General features: G+C 40.5%; 1 protein-coding gene across 3 annotated transcripts in view; it reads right to left on the minus strand.

Annotated features, from left to right (window-relative positions):
• Window positions 1-16,168, minus strand: part of TBC1D4 (TBC1 domain family member 4) — a 116,099-nt gene that overhangs the window by 11,819 nt on the left and 88,112 nt on the right. The window contains exons 10-13 of one of the 3 annotated variants that reach the window (XM_069970621.1): window positions 15,332-15,570; window positions 13,900-14,049; window positions 5,839-5,999; window positions 5,287-5,496 (exon numbers count right to left, since the gene is read on the minus strand). In XM_069970621.1, coding sequence (XP_069826722.1) covers window positions 5,287-5,496; window positions 5,839-5,999; window positions 13,900-14,049; window positions 15,332-15,570 — 760 coding nt within the window. Of the gene's footprint in view, window positions 1-5,286; window positions 5,497-5,838; window positions 6,000-6,576; window positions 8,501-13,899; window positions 14,050-15,331; window positions 15,571-16,168 lie in introns of those variants that run through there. The other 2 variants (XM_069970622.1, XM_069970623.1) reach the window with 2 other exon arrangements.

Here is a 16,168-nt window from a genome sequence, read left to right on the forward strand (position 1 = left end):
AACAATAGGTTTGCATGAAAACAGAATGCACTCACACCTCTGTTCTCAAAAACAATTTGTTCTAAAAAGCTTTCTGCTCTAGAGTGGGAAACCCCGTTCAGAGCAGGAATTCCCATCATTATGTCATTATCTCCACTCCTGTAAACAGTGGTGCCCATTCTTTAATAGTTGTCAGTTACTGTGTTTCCCTGACAATAATACAGTGTTTTATATTAATTTTAGCTCCCAAAGATGCGCTAGGTCTTATTTTCAGGAGATGTCTTATTTTTCCATGAACAAGAATTCACATGTCACATGCAAAGCAGGTACAGAGTGTATAGTATGGCAGCTTCCGGCCACCTGAGGGGGCTCAACAGAGCACACTTGTACACCACAGCAGGGACAGTGTATGGTATGGCAGTAGGTGATGGGATAACTGCAGACTGTGTGCAGCTCTACATCTGGTGGTAGGGGACAATGGGGATGTGGCAGGCAATGGCCTCTTTATGCCTTGCCTGAACATTTACAAGTGCTGGCCACAAAAGGGAGTATTGGGATTGGTGGCATGCGGTGGTCTTCATGTCCTGCATGCAGCTGCTCTGCAACGGACGGTGAAGGTAGGGGACAATGGCGGCGGGTCTAAATAAATCACAGCTGCATGCCATGGTGTCCCAACCGGTGGGCATGCTTCTAAACAAAAATGTTGCTAGGTCTTACTTTCAGGGGAGGCCTTATATTTAGCAATTTAGCAAAACCTAGGTCTTATTTTCATGGGATTTCTTATTTTCGGGAAAACAAGGTACATCCCTGAGCCTTAATAACATTAATGTGTTCTCTATGCAGTGGGTTTGTTTGACTACTGAGCAAGTGTTTGAGTACTGTTTGAATTTGAAAACAAAACTTCGGGAGAAAATGTTATTTGAACAAAGAATTGTTTAAGAACCGCAGTAATTCCTTTAGGAATGACATATAAGGGGAGCAACCAATTAGATTTCACCTTTTATTTTCCAGAGTCTGTGAGGAATGAAAGGTGGAATCTGATTGGTTGCTAGGGGCAACTGAGCCAGTTTCACTTTACACCATGTTTGATAAATCTCCCCCATAGTTTATATATTTAAACAAATGCCTATTTTGTAAAACTGAAACCACACTGTAAAGATAAGGAATAGGCATTAGCTAAAAGCTAGTGAAATCGATTTAATGTGTTTTGGGAAAAGACTGACTTCCAGTCAGGTTAAAGGGGTACTTCAATTTTTTTGAAATGTTGCTGGAATTGCAGGAAAGTAAATTAACAGCTTATTCTCACCTACCACACTCCCCCAAGGCCCTACCTTCACGATTTTAAGTTTTCCGCTCAATGCTCTGGACACTAATTCTGAGATGGACTCATTTCTGCATCGACAGCCCGCTCAGCCAACCACTGAGTGAAGCAGGACATCGCCACAGTCAGTGTTTGGCTGTGTGGGCTGTCACTCCATCTTGTATGTAGTAACCACAGTGTTTAGCTGGAGACCCGAAGGTATCACAGGAGGACACCGGGGGAGCATGGTTATATGAGAATAGGATGTGTTTTATTTTCTCTGCAACCCGAGGACAAGCAGTCACTTATTAAAGGCTGAATAAACAATACAATGTATATCTATATCATAAAAATCAAAGTCTGTCTGTCTGTCCTTCTGTCTGTCTGTCCTCTATAGACTTCCAAACGCCTGACCCAAATTTGGCACACAGATACATTGGGTGCCCGGGAAGGTTATTGCGAAGGTCCCGTCCCCGCCAGATGTACAGGAGGGGAGGGGGAGGGGGAAGAGCGGCGCCCCATAGAGATGAATGGGAAAATCTCCTCACTGCAAACACAGGTGATATAATTAGCTGCAGCAGACACGGCAGTTGGAGCCTTAGCAACCAATAGGATTACTGCTTTCATTTTCACAGGGAGCAATGGTTGCTAGGGAAGCTGCCTCACAACATCCACAGTAATAACTGGTAGGCCCCCTACTCCATCTATACAGTACATGTATATACAGGACCCCCTACTCCATCTATACAGTACATGTATATACAGGACCCCCTACTCCATCTATACAGTACATGTATATACAGGGCCCCCTACTCCATCTATACAGTACATGTATATACAGGGCCCCCTACTCCATCTATACAGTACATGTATATACAGGGCCCCCTACTCCATCTATACAGTACATGTATATACAGGGCCCCCTACTCCATCTATACAGTACATGTATATACAGGGCCCCCTACTCCATCTATACAGTACATGTATATACAGGACCCCCTACTCCATCTATACAGTACATGTATATACAGGGCCCCCTACTCCATCTATACAGTACATGTATATACAGGGCCCCCTACTCCATCTATACAGTACATGTATATACAGGGCCCCCTACTCCATCTATACAGTACATGTATATACAGGGCCCCCTACTCCATCTATACAGTACATGTATATACAGGACCCCCTACTCCATCTATACAGTACATGTATATACAGGACCCCCTACTCCATCCATACAGTACATGTATACAGGACCCCCTACTCCATCTATACAGTACATGTATATACAGGACCCCCTACTCCATCTATACAGTACATGTATATACAGGGCCCCCTACTCCATCTATACAGTACATGTATATACAGGGCCCCCTACTCCATCTATACAGTACATGTATATACAGGACCCCCTATTCCATCTATACAGTACATGTATATACAGGGCCCCCTACTCCATCTATACAGGTATACAGGGCCCCCTACTCCATCTATACAGTACATGTATATACAGGGCCCCCTACTCCATCTATACAGTACATGTATATACAGGACCTCCTACTCCATCTATACAGTACATGTATATACAGGGCCCCCTACTCCATCTATACATTACATGTATATACAGGGCACTACAGGTATACCAAACTGTGACTGGGTAACACTGCCACACCAGACCTGACCAATACCGCCATACTGTGACTGGATAACACCGCTATACCAGACCTGACCAATACCACCACACCGTGACTGGATAACACCGCCACACCAGACCTGACCAATACCGCCATACTGTGACTGGATAACACCGCCATACCAGACATGAGCAATACCGACACACTGTGACTGAATAACACTGCCATACGGCTAAATACAAACCTGCAGGTATACAGGACACTACAGGTATACAGGACCCCAAAACTATACACTACAGGTGCACGGGACCGCCACAAAACTATATGCTACAGATATACAGGAACCCAAACTTTACACTACAGGTATAAAGGACCCCAAAACTATACACTACAGGTATACAGGACCTCCACCAACCATATACTTCAGGTATACAGGACCTCCACCAACTATATACTACAGGTATACAGGACCCCAAACTATACACTACAGGTATACAGGACCCCAAAACTATACACTACAGGTATACAGGAACTCCACCAACTATATACTACAGGTATATAGGACCCCAAACTATACACTACAGGTATACAGGACCTCAAAACTATACACTACAGGTATACAGGACCTACACCAACTCTATAATACAGGTATACAGCACCTTCACCAACTCTATAGTGAAAGTAGACAGGACCCCAAATATACTACAGGTATACAGGAACTCCACCAGTTATATACTACAGGTATATAGGACTATACACTACAGGTATACAGGACCTCCACCAACTCTATACTATAGTTATACAGGATCCTCAAACTGTTCACTACAGGTATACAGGACCCAACTATACTACAGGTATATAGGATCCCAAACTATACACTACAGGTATACAGGACCTCAAAACTATACACTACAGGTATACAGGACCTACACCAACTCTATAATACAGGCATATAGCACCTTCACCAACTCTATACTACAAGTATGCAGGACCCCAAATATACTACAGGTATACAGGAACTCCACCAGTTATATACTACAGGTATATAGGACCCCAAACTATACACTACAGGTATACAGGACCTCCACCAACTCTATACTATAGTTATACAGGACCCTCAAACTATTCACTACAGGTATACAGGACCCCGAACTATATACTACAGGTATACAAGACCTCCACCAATTATACACTACAGGTATCCAGGACCCTCAAACTATAAACTACAGGTATACAAGACCTCCACCAACTATACATTACAGGTATATAGCACCAACTATATACTACAGGTATACAGGACCCCCGAACTATACCGTACAGGTATACAGGACCTTCACCAACTGTACACTGCAGGTATACAGGACCTCCCTCAACTATACACTACAGGTATACAGCCCCCCCCAACTACACACTACAGGTATACAGGACCCCCCCCAACTACACACTACAGGTATACAGGACCCCCCCAACTATACACTATAGGTATACAGCCCCCCCAACTATGCACTACAGATATGCGAGACCCCTAAAAACTATACATTGTGGGTATACAGAACCCCTCCAACTATGCACTACAGGTATACACTAATTCCACTGATTAACTCAGATGAAACAATACCTTTAGCTTGGCTTCCTGGGCACCTTAGAACAAATCTAATTTACACACTGACACTTTATACCCGTTCATAAAGCTTTCAATTTTCAATGGTGATTCCATCTAATTTCCTCATATTTTTTATAATATTAATGTGCACTGCAAACAATAAAATAATTTAAAATTACAAAATATTTCATGCTTCTACTTACCTTCTGCAAAAAAAAAAACAGAACTGTATCAGATCATATACTCCACGAAAGCACAAAAGAAAAACAATAATTTTATTAACATTTTTATACTACCATTTTTTTACAGTATGTGTTAGCTACATAATGGAAAATGCCTGAAATTCTTGGTACAGTGATGACCCACACCACTATATAATATTTTTCCACAAACATGTTGTGCTGACAAGTGCTCGGGGCAATGTACAGTAGTATGACAACATTACTTCTTGCTGGAAATGTGTAGGGTAAGAACAGGGAGGAGGGGGGGGGGGGTTTATTAAAGGTCCTGCAACTTTTTTGTGGCATCATTTAGTGCAAATGTTTGCACAATTCAACTTTTGTGTAAAAATGTACAACTTTTTAAAAAACAGAGTCACTCATGCCACTTTTAAAAGGCATTTGAAACATGAGCCATCGGTCAGCCGTGGCACCTGTGCTGTAGAGTTTAAAACACAAATGCTGTAATGCAATGTCTAGAAACTTAACACAGAGGTCTAGACCTTTTTCTCTAATGTACTTTCACTTAATGCTAGATTCAGCACTAACCTTCAAGTTTTAGGTTCTCCTTTTCCATTCGCAGTAATAAAATCTGTTGATGTATTGCCTTCCTCCATAGCCTTTGGAGATCTTCAGCAGTCCGTTTCCCATCTGCACTTTCAACAGCAATGTCATCCTGGAGAAGGGATGCAAGAGGGTCCTCTTCCATAGTTGGTGGAAGGGGAGACAATGGCAGCAAATCATTTCCATCTAAATGATCTGAAACATTGGAGACACAACATGTCCATTATGACTTCTCACAAATCGAGGGTCACAGCATTTCCAGCTGACTGCTGTTGAGTTCTTATGAAAAAAACAACACTATGTCACTGAGGAGACTTCCTGTTTTCGCCTGTTTTCTATTCAAACATGCTGGTACTTCTTGTTTCAGAAACAAGTTTAGATCCTTTTTAAGTTTTTTTTTAGGTGTACTTTGGTCTGTAGCCACCCAATCACAAAGTTTATTTATTTTTACTTATAATACATTTATCACAAGAACACAGCAAAAACACAGTGATGCTGAATACATAAATAGGTTAGAGAAGAGATCATTTCTCATACCTTTATGCTGCATATCTGAGGGAGAGTTGACCATTGGTGAAGCTACCCTGAGGAAAATCCGCTGACGCCACGAAATTCGGCGTGGGGTGAGTGTAGTGCCTGGAGCATTTAAGGAGTCATTACTGCATGATGAGAGTGTCCGCCTTCTTCCTTCGCATTCACTGCAAGAAAACACCAGTTTCAAAGTTTTGTGAAAATACATACAAGAAACAGGACACCTCAACCTGACTGTAATTTCCTCTGAATTAGGCACTCACCAGATTATACTATAAATTACACAGTGTCCTTTGGTAAATCAGCAGTTTTCAAGCATCCTGACCACACACTACTTGTACACCAAAAACTGTCGGCAAAGTCCACACTTGCATCTTCTTTTATATTTTTTATGTATTTGTTAAAACAGAAGTCTCATAAAGAAAAGGTGAAAGTTTATATAGTTTTTGAGTAGGTTTTGACATATTTTTGTGTGTAATAAGTATCTACGCTCTGTATTTCACAATGTGGACTGCTGCAAACATTTCATTTCATCACCATTTATTCTATACATATTCAGCAAAGAATAGCCTTGGGTTGCCAGGACATGCATCAGGCCCAGTGAAGCCAGCTAAACCACACCCAAAACAAGGCAAAATGTGTAACAACAGAAAGTGAGGTATGCAACAAAACTTCGGAAATTTCTGAAACCTATTTCACAGCAATCTGTTAAGGAAAAATGCCCCAAATGAACTTAAAAGGTACCTGTCTCTTTAAAGAACAGTTGATCTGTAAGATGTTTTGATCAGTAGGGGACTGGGTGCTGAGAACCCACAGATTGCTAAAATGAATAGTTAGCAGTGTTCAGCTGTGCCTTTTCAGTTCTATTTGACATTGCTTGACTCTACCCAGAGAGTGGCACGAGCAGATAGAGGACGTCAATATTGACTCTCTCTGAATATCTGTACACTGCTTGCTCCACTTTCCAAGCAGTGCCACATAGGAAGGAAAGGATATGAGCATTTTATGCATAGGTGGGGGGTCTCTGCACCCGCACCCCCACTGATAAAACGTTTTGACATGTCACTATGAAATGTTGGGATATTTTTTTTAGGTAAGCTTTAACTTAAGACCTGAGGCCTGAATCTGCCACATAAAGCAATTCCAGGGGTTAATATCTCTGTAATGTGACATGACTTTGTGCATTCTAATCTTTTTTTCTGTTACTTCAGTATGGACAATAACCCTTTTCCATTACTTCCAGTGTCCATTATCCATGTACTGTGACATTATTGTATGTCAGTCATTCCTATTTTATGACATAGGTTTGGGAAATACAAGCTGTACTATAACACATTGTGACTGCTGTGTGTGTTGTCTCACATATCACTGTTTTTATTAACCCTCTGTTTTGTGACATCATGGTGTATCATACCTGTACTGTTACACTACTGTTATCTGTTATCACTGCACTGACAATACTTTGTATATTTACTATCCTTGTACTGCCCAATCACTATGTTTATAATCCATGTACTGATATACATTATCGCATTACTTCAGTTATGTGATATCACTGTAAGGAAAGCCCAGCCTTCCATTTTAGGGAAGGCAAGGGAATAGAATGCAAATTCTGGTCACCATATATTGGCATCAAAAACACAAAATGAGAACTGCAGCACTCAAATAGGTTGTAGGGAAAACAAAAAAATGCTTTTATTTAGCACTAGTGTATGAGTAAGAACACATGCAGCACCTGAAATGCGCTGGTTGAACAGTTATCTATGTGTAAAAGTATTGCTGCTTTTAATTGATCTGCAATAAAAGTGTGTATGAGTATGAGTGTATGAGTGCCCTTCCTTGGCTGTACCTGTGTCTGTGCCACTGCTGGTGGGAACTCCAGTGCAGACTATATAGATCTTTCCTAGTTGTAATGTTCCTATAATACCCCAATGTTTTTCCTGTAGCAGCATTGTGAGGGAGATCTCATCCTTCTGCTCTGCCCACTGTTCTTCATGAGCAACGTAAGAATAATAATCACTTCTGCAGTCTTTACAAAAAAAGCAATTTAGCTGAAACTATTGATTACATTAGTGATATAATCACTGTAGATGGTTTTCCGGCCAAAAGGGTCACACATGGAGACACTCAGTTGTGTTGTTAAAAACAGTTAGATGCTGCTCCTCTGCACATTGTAATTTATTCTGTATTTGTTCTATGGAGCACAGTGTTCCATTTTCAGTGTGACTGGCTGAACATTGCTAAATCTGGCTGAATAATAAAGGCTGGTAGAGGTGGTAATAAATAAAGAGCCATTTGGGAGCAGATTCCTAGTGCTGAGCTACACTAAATGATTGGGCTTACTAAAAAGAGACAGAATTCCCATCACAACAGAGGCGAGAACTTTATTCTAGGCGCCCATTGCCAGACTATGAACAATAACACCATGCAAAATAAATTTGTCACATCTCCAGACACACAATGGTTTCTGAAACCCCTTTTACATAATATTAAATTGAATGAAGAAATGTCATTAATGTTATACTGTTTAAGCCATTTTCACTCCTTGTGCCTCAGAGATGTCTCTTCCATTAAAAAAAAGAAAAGAAAAAGGAAATAAGAAAAAAAAAATCCCCTGCTAGGGTAATTTTCAGGGGAGTACAGTATGTCTAGACTGAGAAAACAGACCAGGTATACAAAAATACTCCATATGCTTTGGTATACATTATGTACATCATGCTACACTTCTTGTACAACAACATCCAGTAAAAGGGAATCCTGTGAACATAAGTAAATTATCAGCATAAAATATTCAGAGGAGGATGTCAAGATTCATTCTGATGAACAGGTAGTCCAAAGTCAAATCCAACGTAGAAAGAGATTTTCCACAGCTCCTTAGGATAGTGCAAATTCTTTATTGGTACATATACGGTGAAATTAAAAACTGGTTAAAATCACGCCGACGCGTTGCGGAGGCAGCCCTCCTTAATCATGGCAATGTAACTACTATACAAATAAGCCTTATATAATGTGTAGGATGTACCAAATACCACTGACTCCACCCCCACAAAGGTGGGAGGGAGAGGGAAAGGGAGGGGGAAGGGGAAAGGAAGGAGAAAGGGGGGGGGGGGGGAGGGGAAGGGGGAGGAAGGGGGAGGGGGAGGGGGGGGGAGGGAAAGGAGAGGGGAGGGGAAGAAAGGAGTGGAAGGGGGGGGGGGGGGGGGAGGAACGTCCCACAGATCAACAACGGAAAAGTAGCTGCATAATAATTGATCAATATTCAGTGATATATATATGGTATACTGTGTGATAACAAAAGCAGATATATGGTAATCCGTTGTGATACATTGTTGGAAGATAACCGAAATGACAGAGAATGAAAATGGCAAAAAAAAAAAAAAATAATAATTTTTCAAAAAAAAAGTCAAGCTGAATACAATCCAGTCCAGTTGAATACAATGCCAATGCTCCAAATATCACATCTGAAGGAACAGCTTGTTGTTCCTTACTATAGATAGGCTATACGGTAACAGTAGACAACGAATTTGACGGCCATTGCTTTATAACAGGACCAGAAAGGCAAGACAGTGGTCAATGGGTCCACTGAGCAGTGGAAAAACATTGTCTGGTTGGGTGAAATGTTTTTGGGCCTACGCTGAGTCCTACATACTTGTGGATGGATGTTTGGATAAAAGGATTTATCTAAGCATCATTGCCTGAAGCCAGCTATTTACCCTATGGCAGAGGGACACTTTAAGGACGACAATGTACCAGGTCACTAGGGTCATATGGTCATGGATTATTTCCAAGAACTGAGGCTCCCATCTTCAGTGCTGTTTTTGTGCATTTTTTGTGTCTTTCACAATCCCCAGATCGTACTCCTCAGATATCTGGGACAAGGTGTTCAGAGCATGTCAGTACCTTCATCTAATCCTAAGCCAAAACATATTAAGCAGTAGCAATTCATAGTTTTGCTTTTCAAGCGCACCTATTAACCTTGCTGGTCCACTGGTTCTGCTTCCTTTTTACCACTGTTGGTGTCTACTAATCACTACATATGGTTGGCATACCACAAGACCTGCCATTTTGGAGATGCTCTGACCCAGTCCTCTAGCAATCACTATTTGGTCCTTGCCAAGGTCGCTAAGATGCTTACACTTGCCCATTTTTCCAACTTCATGTACTCACTGCATGGTTGTCGCCCAATATATCTTACCATTTGATAAAAAGCTTTGTAAAGAGAAGCTGTACATTTCACTGTCAGAACTTTTAATATTGTGGTTAATCTGTGTAGTCAGGTAGAAACACACATTTCAGCTGTTCAATTCACCAATTGATCTGCTGATCTGACTCCTAGTTAGTTCCTCTATTCTCCACCCCTCAGGGTTTTTCCAGTAGTTCCATAAGAAAGTGTCCATAAGCGTCTGGTACTGTAATCCACTACGTATTGTACCTAAACAAAGCTGAAGTATATCCCCCATGTGTACATTTACCCTTATAGAACAATCCCTTGTTTATCATCATTTCAGGACACGTTCATATACATTGGATAAAGCTGAAAAACAATGCTGTCAAACAATGAAGATTCTGTTAAAGTAAACCACACAAATCCATATAAATATTATTGAATGTGAATTTCTATTCACTGAAAGATTATTATCTGAACACAGATGGGAATCACTTTTCATTATAAGCTGATAAAGTGGGCAGCTTACAGCAGTAGATATTGATAACCTTTTTATTTTCCTGTCTATGGGGCTGCATTAGAGTCCACTTTTTGTGCCCTTTTTTTTTTAAGTACCATTTTGGTGTAGTTAGGACTGTTTGATCACTTATTGTTCATTTTTTTCTAGTATATGAGGTGACCAAAATACGCAATTTGTTTTTTTCTTTTCTTTTTACAACATTAATAACATTATGTTTTAATAGCTTGGACGATTCCACTTTCAACAATACCAAATATGTTTCCTTTTTTATTTTTAGGGCACTTTTTAAGTCCCCTAGCAGACTATTACAAGCAATCATCAGATTGCTAATACTGATCAACACAATGCTATGGCATTGCACTTAGCAGCCTCATCAGTGTTCTTCTAGCAAAGCCTGCCTAAGACCGACTTTATTAGCAGAGCCAATATGGCTGGTGAGGATTAAATGCCTGATCACTATTTGATTGCTTTATATAAAAAGGTAAGTGACCAAAGTCAGCATAATTACTTATATCTGTCATTAGCAGTGGGTGTTTTCTGCAGATAGCAGCCAACACTCATGGGGTATGGGATAAGACTCCTTTTCATGTCCACTGTCATAAATAGGAAGATCGGGGACTTAAATGGAACTGGTCACTATGAAAATGCTATCTAAATGGTGCTTTTTCTCCTTGATTGGCCAATACATTGGTGGCTTAAATCTATACAGTCAGCAATTCAAAAGTGGCTATAAATACTGCTGTTCTCATACGAGAGAAGCTATAAATCTGGATACTAATATGAAGCATATGCCTGGAATCAAAATATGCTCCTCCAAATGACTCTAAATTCTTGTCTGGTGTTTAGTAGAGGTCCACTGCTATACTTATACTATATACAAGTACGAAAACATACATGGAAAATAAAAAATATGTTTATCAAACTTCCTTGTCCCAGCATGTAACATAATGTACAATACTTGAAGGAATAAAACACCTAGGGTTCCTTCCTACAGCTGTGTTTCCTGCAGTAATACCAGGAAATCCTTATTGACTATGCAATCATTTTCCTATAGTCAGCAATTGTGTCTGGCTGCATTGATGGCTATTTCAGACATAAAACACACCAGTGGATCTATACAGTACACACAAAAGGGTATGTACTTAAAAAAAACATCAGTTTTTTTGTATAGATAGGGGATGGAAAATGGTGCAAGTAAATAAAGAGGCATCCAACATGAGAAATTGATGGCATATTCACCTTTGGGATCAGCACATATGAAGCCTGAGGTGGTCAGGAAGCTGAAAACAGCCAAAAAGGCGGGTTTACACAGTTTGTCTAACTCCCACTGACAAGAGCTTAGACGCACTCATTGTTGAGATGGACTAGCCATTACCAGACTAAGATGGCATATGCTGTACCTGAAATTTGTACAAGTGCACCTTATCAATGCCGTCACTTGCAGCAAGCAACAATCGCAACTGATTTTTCTCCACTTAACTTAAAAATGAAGTTTCCTACTGAATGACTGCAAGCAGAGATCCCATGAATTCACATAGATTCCATGGTAAAACTGCAGGGAGCAGTCACATTGGCCTAATTTGTGTGTGAATTAGTGACATTTTACCAAATCATCCCTTTTGAATGATTGTTTGTTCACCCTCTTTGCCCTCTTTTTCTTAGTCCCTCTTTTAAAGTGAACCATGCCCCCAATGGGGGCAGGCAGGAACTGCTGGGGAGTGATCCGATGACTTGTTGTTTAGTCAGCATGAAAGTAATGACAGGTTCCCTTTAATAAAAAAATAAGTTGCTCTATTAACATTGCCCATCACGCTCCATGTCATAATGATTGTTGCTGCTTTTTAAATGTTACTTGATTTTCATAGCTGCAAGCCCTTGTATCTCTGACATGAATACTACTATACTGGTGTGTTTACCATCATATCATTTGCATATTGTTTATGGTAGGCCGGGTTCACACTGCATTTTTGTCTCTGCTTCCTTGTTTCTGTTAAAGTTATAAAATTTTGCTGCGTATGTTGAAATTCATGTTTTTTACAATGTAAATCTTCAGGGAATGGATTCTGCTGTAAATGTTTTTAATACACATACTGTACAGTTTTCTCTTCTACGTAACCATTAAACAGAAACAAAAGTGCAGTGTGAATATAGCCTTAAGGCCAGTTCACAAAGAGTAAAACTGGCGGAATTCTCAGCCACAGAATCCTGCCAGCCTCTGTGTCATACTGGCAGTCCATGGGAGGCTGGCGCTAAAGCCTCCCATAGACTGCCAGTATGACACAGAGGCTGGCAGAATTCCACCAGTTTTACTCAGCCTTATAATTCAGTGAATAAAAACTAAACTAAACACCAAAAACTGAAAAATGTCACAATGACCTTAATCCTTATTTCAGTGAATGAGATGATGAATTTCATACTCTAGGCTTGGCCAAAAACATCTTGCAGCTTTTATAAACATGTACAATAAAGAGAGTGAAAGTACTTAGCAGTAGGTGGGTTTTATAAGAAAATACAGCTCTTTAGCTAAAGCCGGTGTCTATAATTGTGCTATACAAGAAGTCACTACATTCCTACTAAGCTACAACAATACAAGGAAACCAAGTTTTGGTGGTCAGTGAATTTTTGACCTGTACACCACAACCGTCTCAGGGTTTTAAGGCACATTCTGCACAATACTCTGCTTCACACACCCACATGTCCACTTTTGATGCTTGAAAACTTGTAAAGGAATATTAACAAGTAAGATACAAACAATACAAGACAGATCCAAGAGACAATGATGTAACACTGTGAAACCAACATCCAAGGCACAGATTTTTATTCATCCAGCCAAATACAGGTATTTACATTGAAGGACAAGCATTCCAATTACGAAGAGAAATTGATTCATGCAGAATTAGTCCTTTTTATTAGTGATGTTATACTGGTAGACGACTATAATGGTGAAATGTTCATGACACGCTGAAGGCTGTGCACTAACTAGCTTGTATAGTGCTGCAACACATTCAACAGGAAACATTGGTGTGTTTCATAGAGCCTTAGCTCTTAAAATGCAGCTCATATATGTAGCAGAGCTGAGTCTGTCATGTGTCTGAACCTGCAGCACATGTCAAAGACACAGCTCTGCTCTACCTGTATGATTTTTTGGAAACTACACAGTGAACTCATACTAACTGTATTTGCCACTGGTTATACACATTATCACTAGCATAGCTGAACATTTCACCATTTTAAGAGACAAATTAAGGTAATTACAGGAAGATACTGAAGCTGACTGCCCCTGTAGCAGTCCACAATTGGGTTAATTCCCCAAGGTAAGCTGCTTTAACCAGGCATACACAGAGTGCAGGCGATGAATGGGAAGCAGCCTGCTGTGTCTCACCTCTTAAGAACATCACTTTCAGACTGTGTTGGACGTCTCCCTGAACCCTGGTAAAAATTTTTCAGGAAAGAAGGGGTAGAAAAGGATGAGGGGAGACTGGAGGACGCAGGCTCTGTCTCAGTGCGGATACGTCGGACAATGGGAACAGGGCTAGGTGTCAGAAAACAATATTAGCAGGGAATCTATAAATGGCTACACACTATAAAAGTATAAGACTTAAGAGTACCTCTCATTAGAAAAAACTGTTGACATGTCACAGAGACATAGGAGTGTTCAGACCATGACCGATCAGGAGAACGCGTCTGGAGAAGTCTGCATGCAGTAAGTTCTCTCCCAGATCTGTTATGTGGCCTGGGTGTACACATAATTTTATTCTGTATAGCCCTCCAGGTCGGGCAGACACAACAGGGAGAGAAACAGACTTCTCCCGCTCATTCTCCAGATCGTTCACTCAGACCTCGACCGATCAAAACTTGCCCCTGTGAGGCTGGGTTCACACTGCGTTTTTGCAATCCATTTTTTTTCATCCGTTTTTGCAAAAAAACACATGGAAAAAAAAAACCGGATGCATTTGTGTGCATCTGTTTTGATCCGTTTTTCCATTGACTTCCATTGTAAAAAAAAACGGATCAAAATGGAAGTACAATGGAAGTAAATGGAAAAGCGGATCAAAACAAATGCACACAAATGCATCTGTTTTTCATCCGTTTTTTGCAAAAAACGGATGAAAAAAAACGGATTGCAAAAACGCAGTGTGAACCTAGCCTGACTTGTCAAAAGTTTCTTGTAATAACAGGTACACTAAATAAAACATGCCATGTGAAAGTCATTAGGAGGTATGCACTTTAGTTTTAAAAAGCCATCATTCTGGTAATGCAGTCATGTGCTCTAGAATCCAGGACACTGCTAATATTACAGGGTAAATGATTACTACTAATATATAAGCAGTAACACACTATAATCTATGACAATTACTGCACATGGCATAGTAAATAAAGGGAGTATCTGCTACAGATATGAGATGTGTTCCCTGACTTGGAACTTTCCATACGGTCTGTCTGTCTCTTGCATTTCAGCAGCATGTCTATTACAGGAACTTCTTTAAGCTCCCATATATAGAATAGTACACCCTGAATATATATTACAGCAGGAAGCAAATAGTTAAAATGTATCTATTTTTAAATAGCAAAACGAGCATAACTACAGGGAGGTACACAGGAATCAGTTGCTCCAGGGCTATGGGGCCTAAGGCGGCCCAAAAAGGCCCTCCTATTCACTACATATGTAGTGTCTGTGTATTGTGTTGTAAAATGTTTAATGGGGAAAATGGACTGACAATATAAATACAAGTAAGTAAATAAACTATTACATAGTAAAAGCATTACAAAAAAAATCAGGTAAGTAAATGCTCATATACCAACATGTAACTGACCTGCTCTGCCCCCCATCACAGGCTACAGAGTGCTGCCTCTGGAGGGGTGACTTGCTGTTTGGTGACTTTGCATCAGGAAATGTTATCCTTTTCTTGGCACTGGATGTAGAGTGACTAAAAGTGTGAGCCCGTCTGCGAAACTGAGGCGAGTCTGGATCTTCTTCTGGAAACGCCTGCCAAGATGATGATACGGGAGAAGATGGTGGTGTGGCAGGTGGAGAATCTCCTGGTGAGCCGTCCTAAGGTAAGACAATTCCTTCTGAATACAGATGGCTGCTTAGACATTATCTCATCCACAACCTCACAGCCATAAATGTGAACGAGGCTAGGTTAATTGTGCCGTACACCAGAAACAAGGGCGGGAGCCGTGGCATCAAATATAAGATGTTTGGAGATCTTACTGCTGAGCAACAAACGACTCGCTTATCATGGGGCAAGCGCTCCTGGCTTTGTGGTGAATAAAAAAGCCCTTCTGGCTTTTTTCTAGTCTCATGCTAGCTTCCTGGACACAAGTTTCCTGTGCTGTCAGTATAATATCCTGGAAAACATTCTATTATTATGATGGAGGCTGGTAGCTCAGCCCTAGAAGAAAAACACAATCCTGCTGCTGCTGTTGTGTCTATCACATGGGGTGATGTAGGCAAGAAGGGGCTGTTCTGTGAATCACTAGGTACATAAAAGAGGAAGTTAAAACTACTGTAAAGATGTGCCAGGAAAGTGTTACAGAAGGACCGCAAAGTCGCTTTACATTCTGCACATAAGACTTAACTTTTCTTTTTCATTTCTGCTAGAATATAAAAAAGCTACTATGGTGACAACTACATCCTGTGAGCACAA

Source organism: Dendropsophus ebraccatus, chromosome 5 (genome assembly GCF_027789765.1).
Source record: "Dendropsophus ebraccatus isolate aDenEbr1 chromosome 5, aDenEbr1.pat, whole genome shotgun sequence".
Taxonomy (NCBI): Eukaryota; Metazoa; Chordata; class Amphibia; order Anura; family Hylidae; genus Dendropsophus; species Dendropsophus ebraccatus.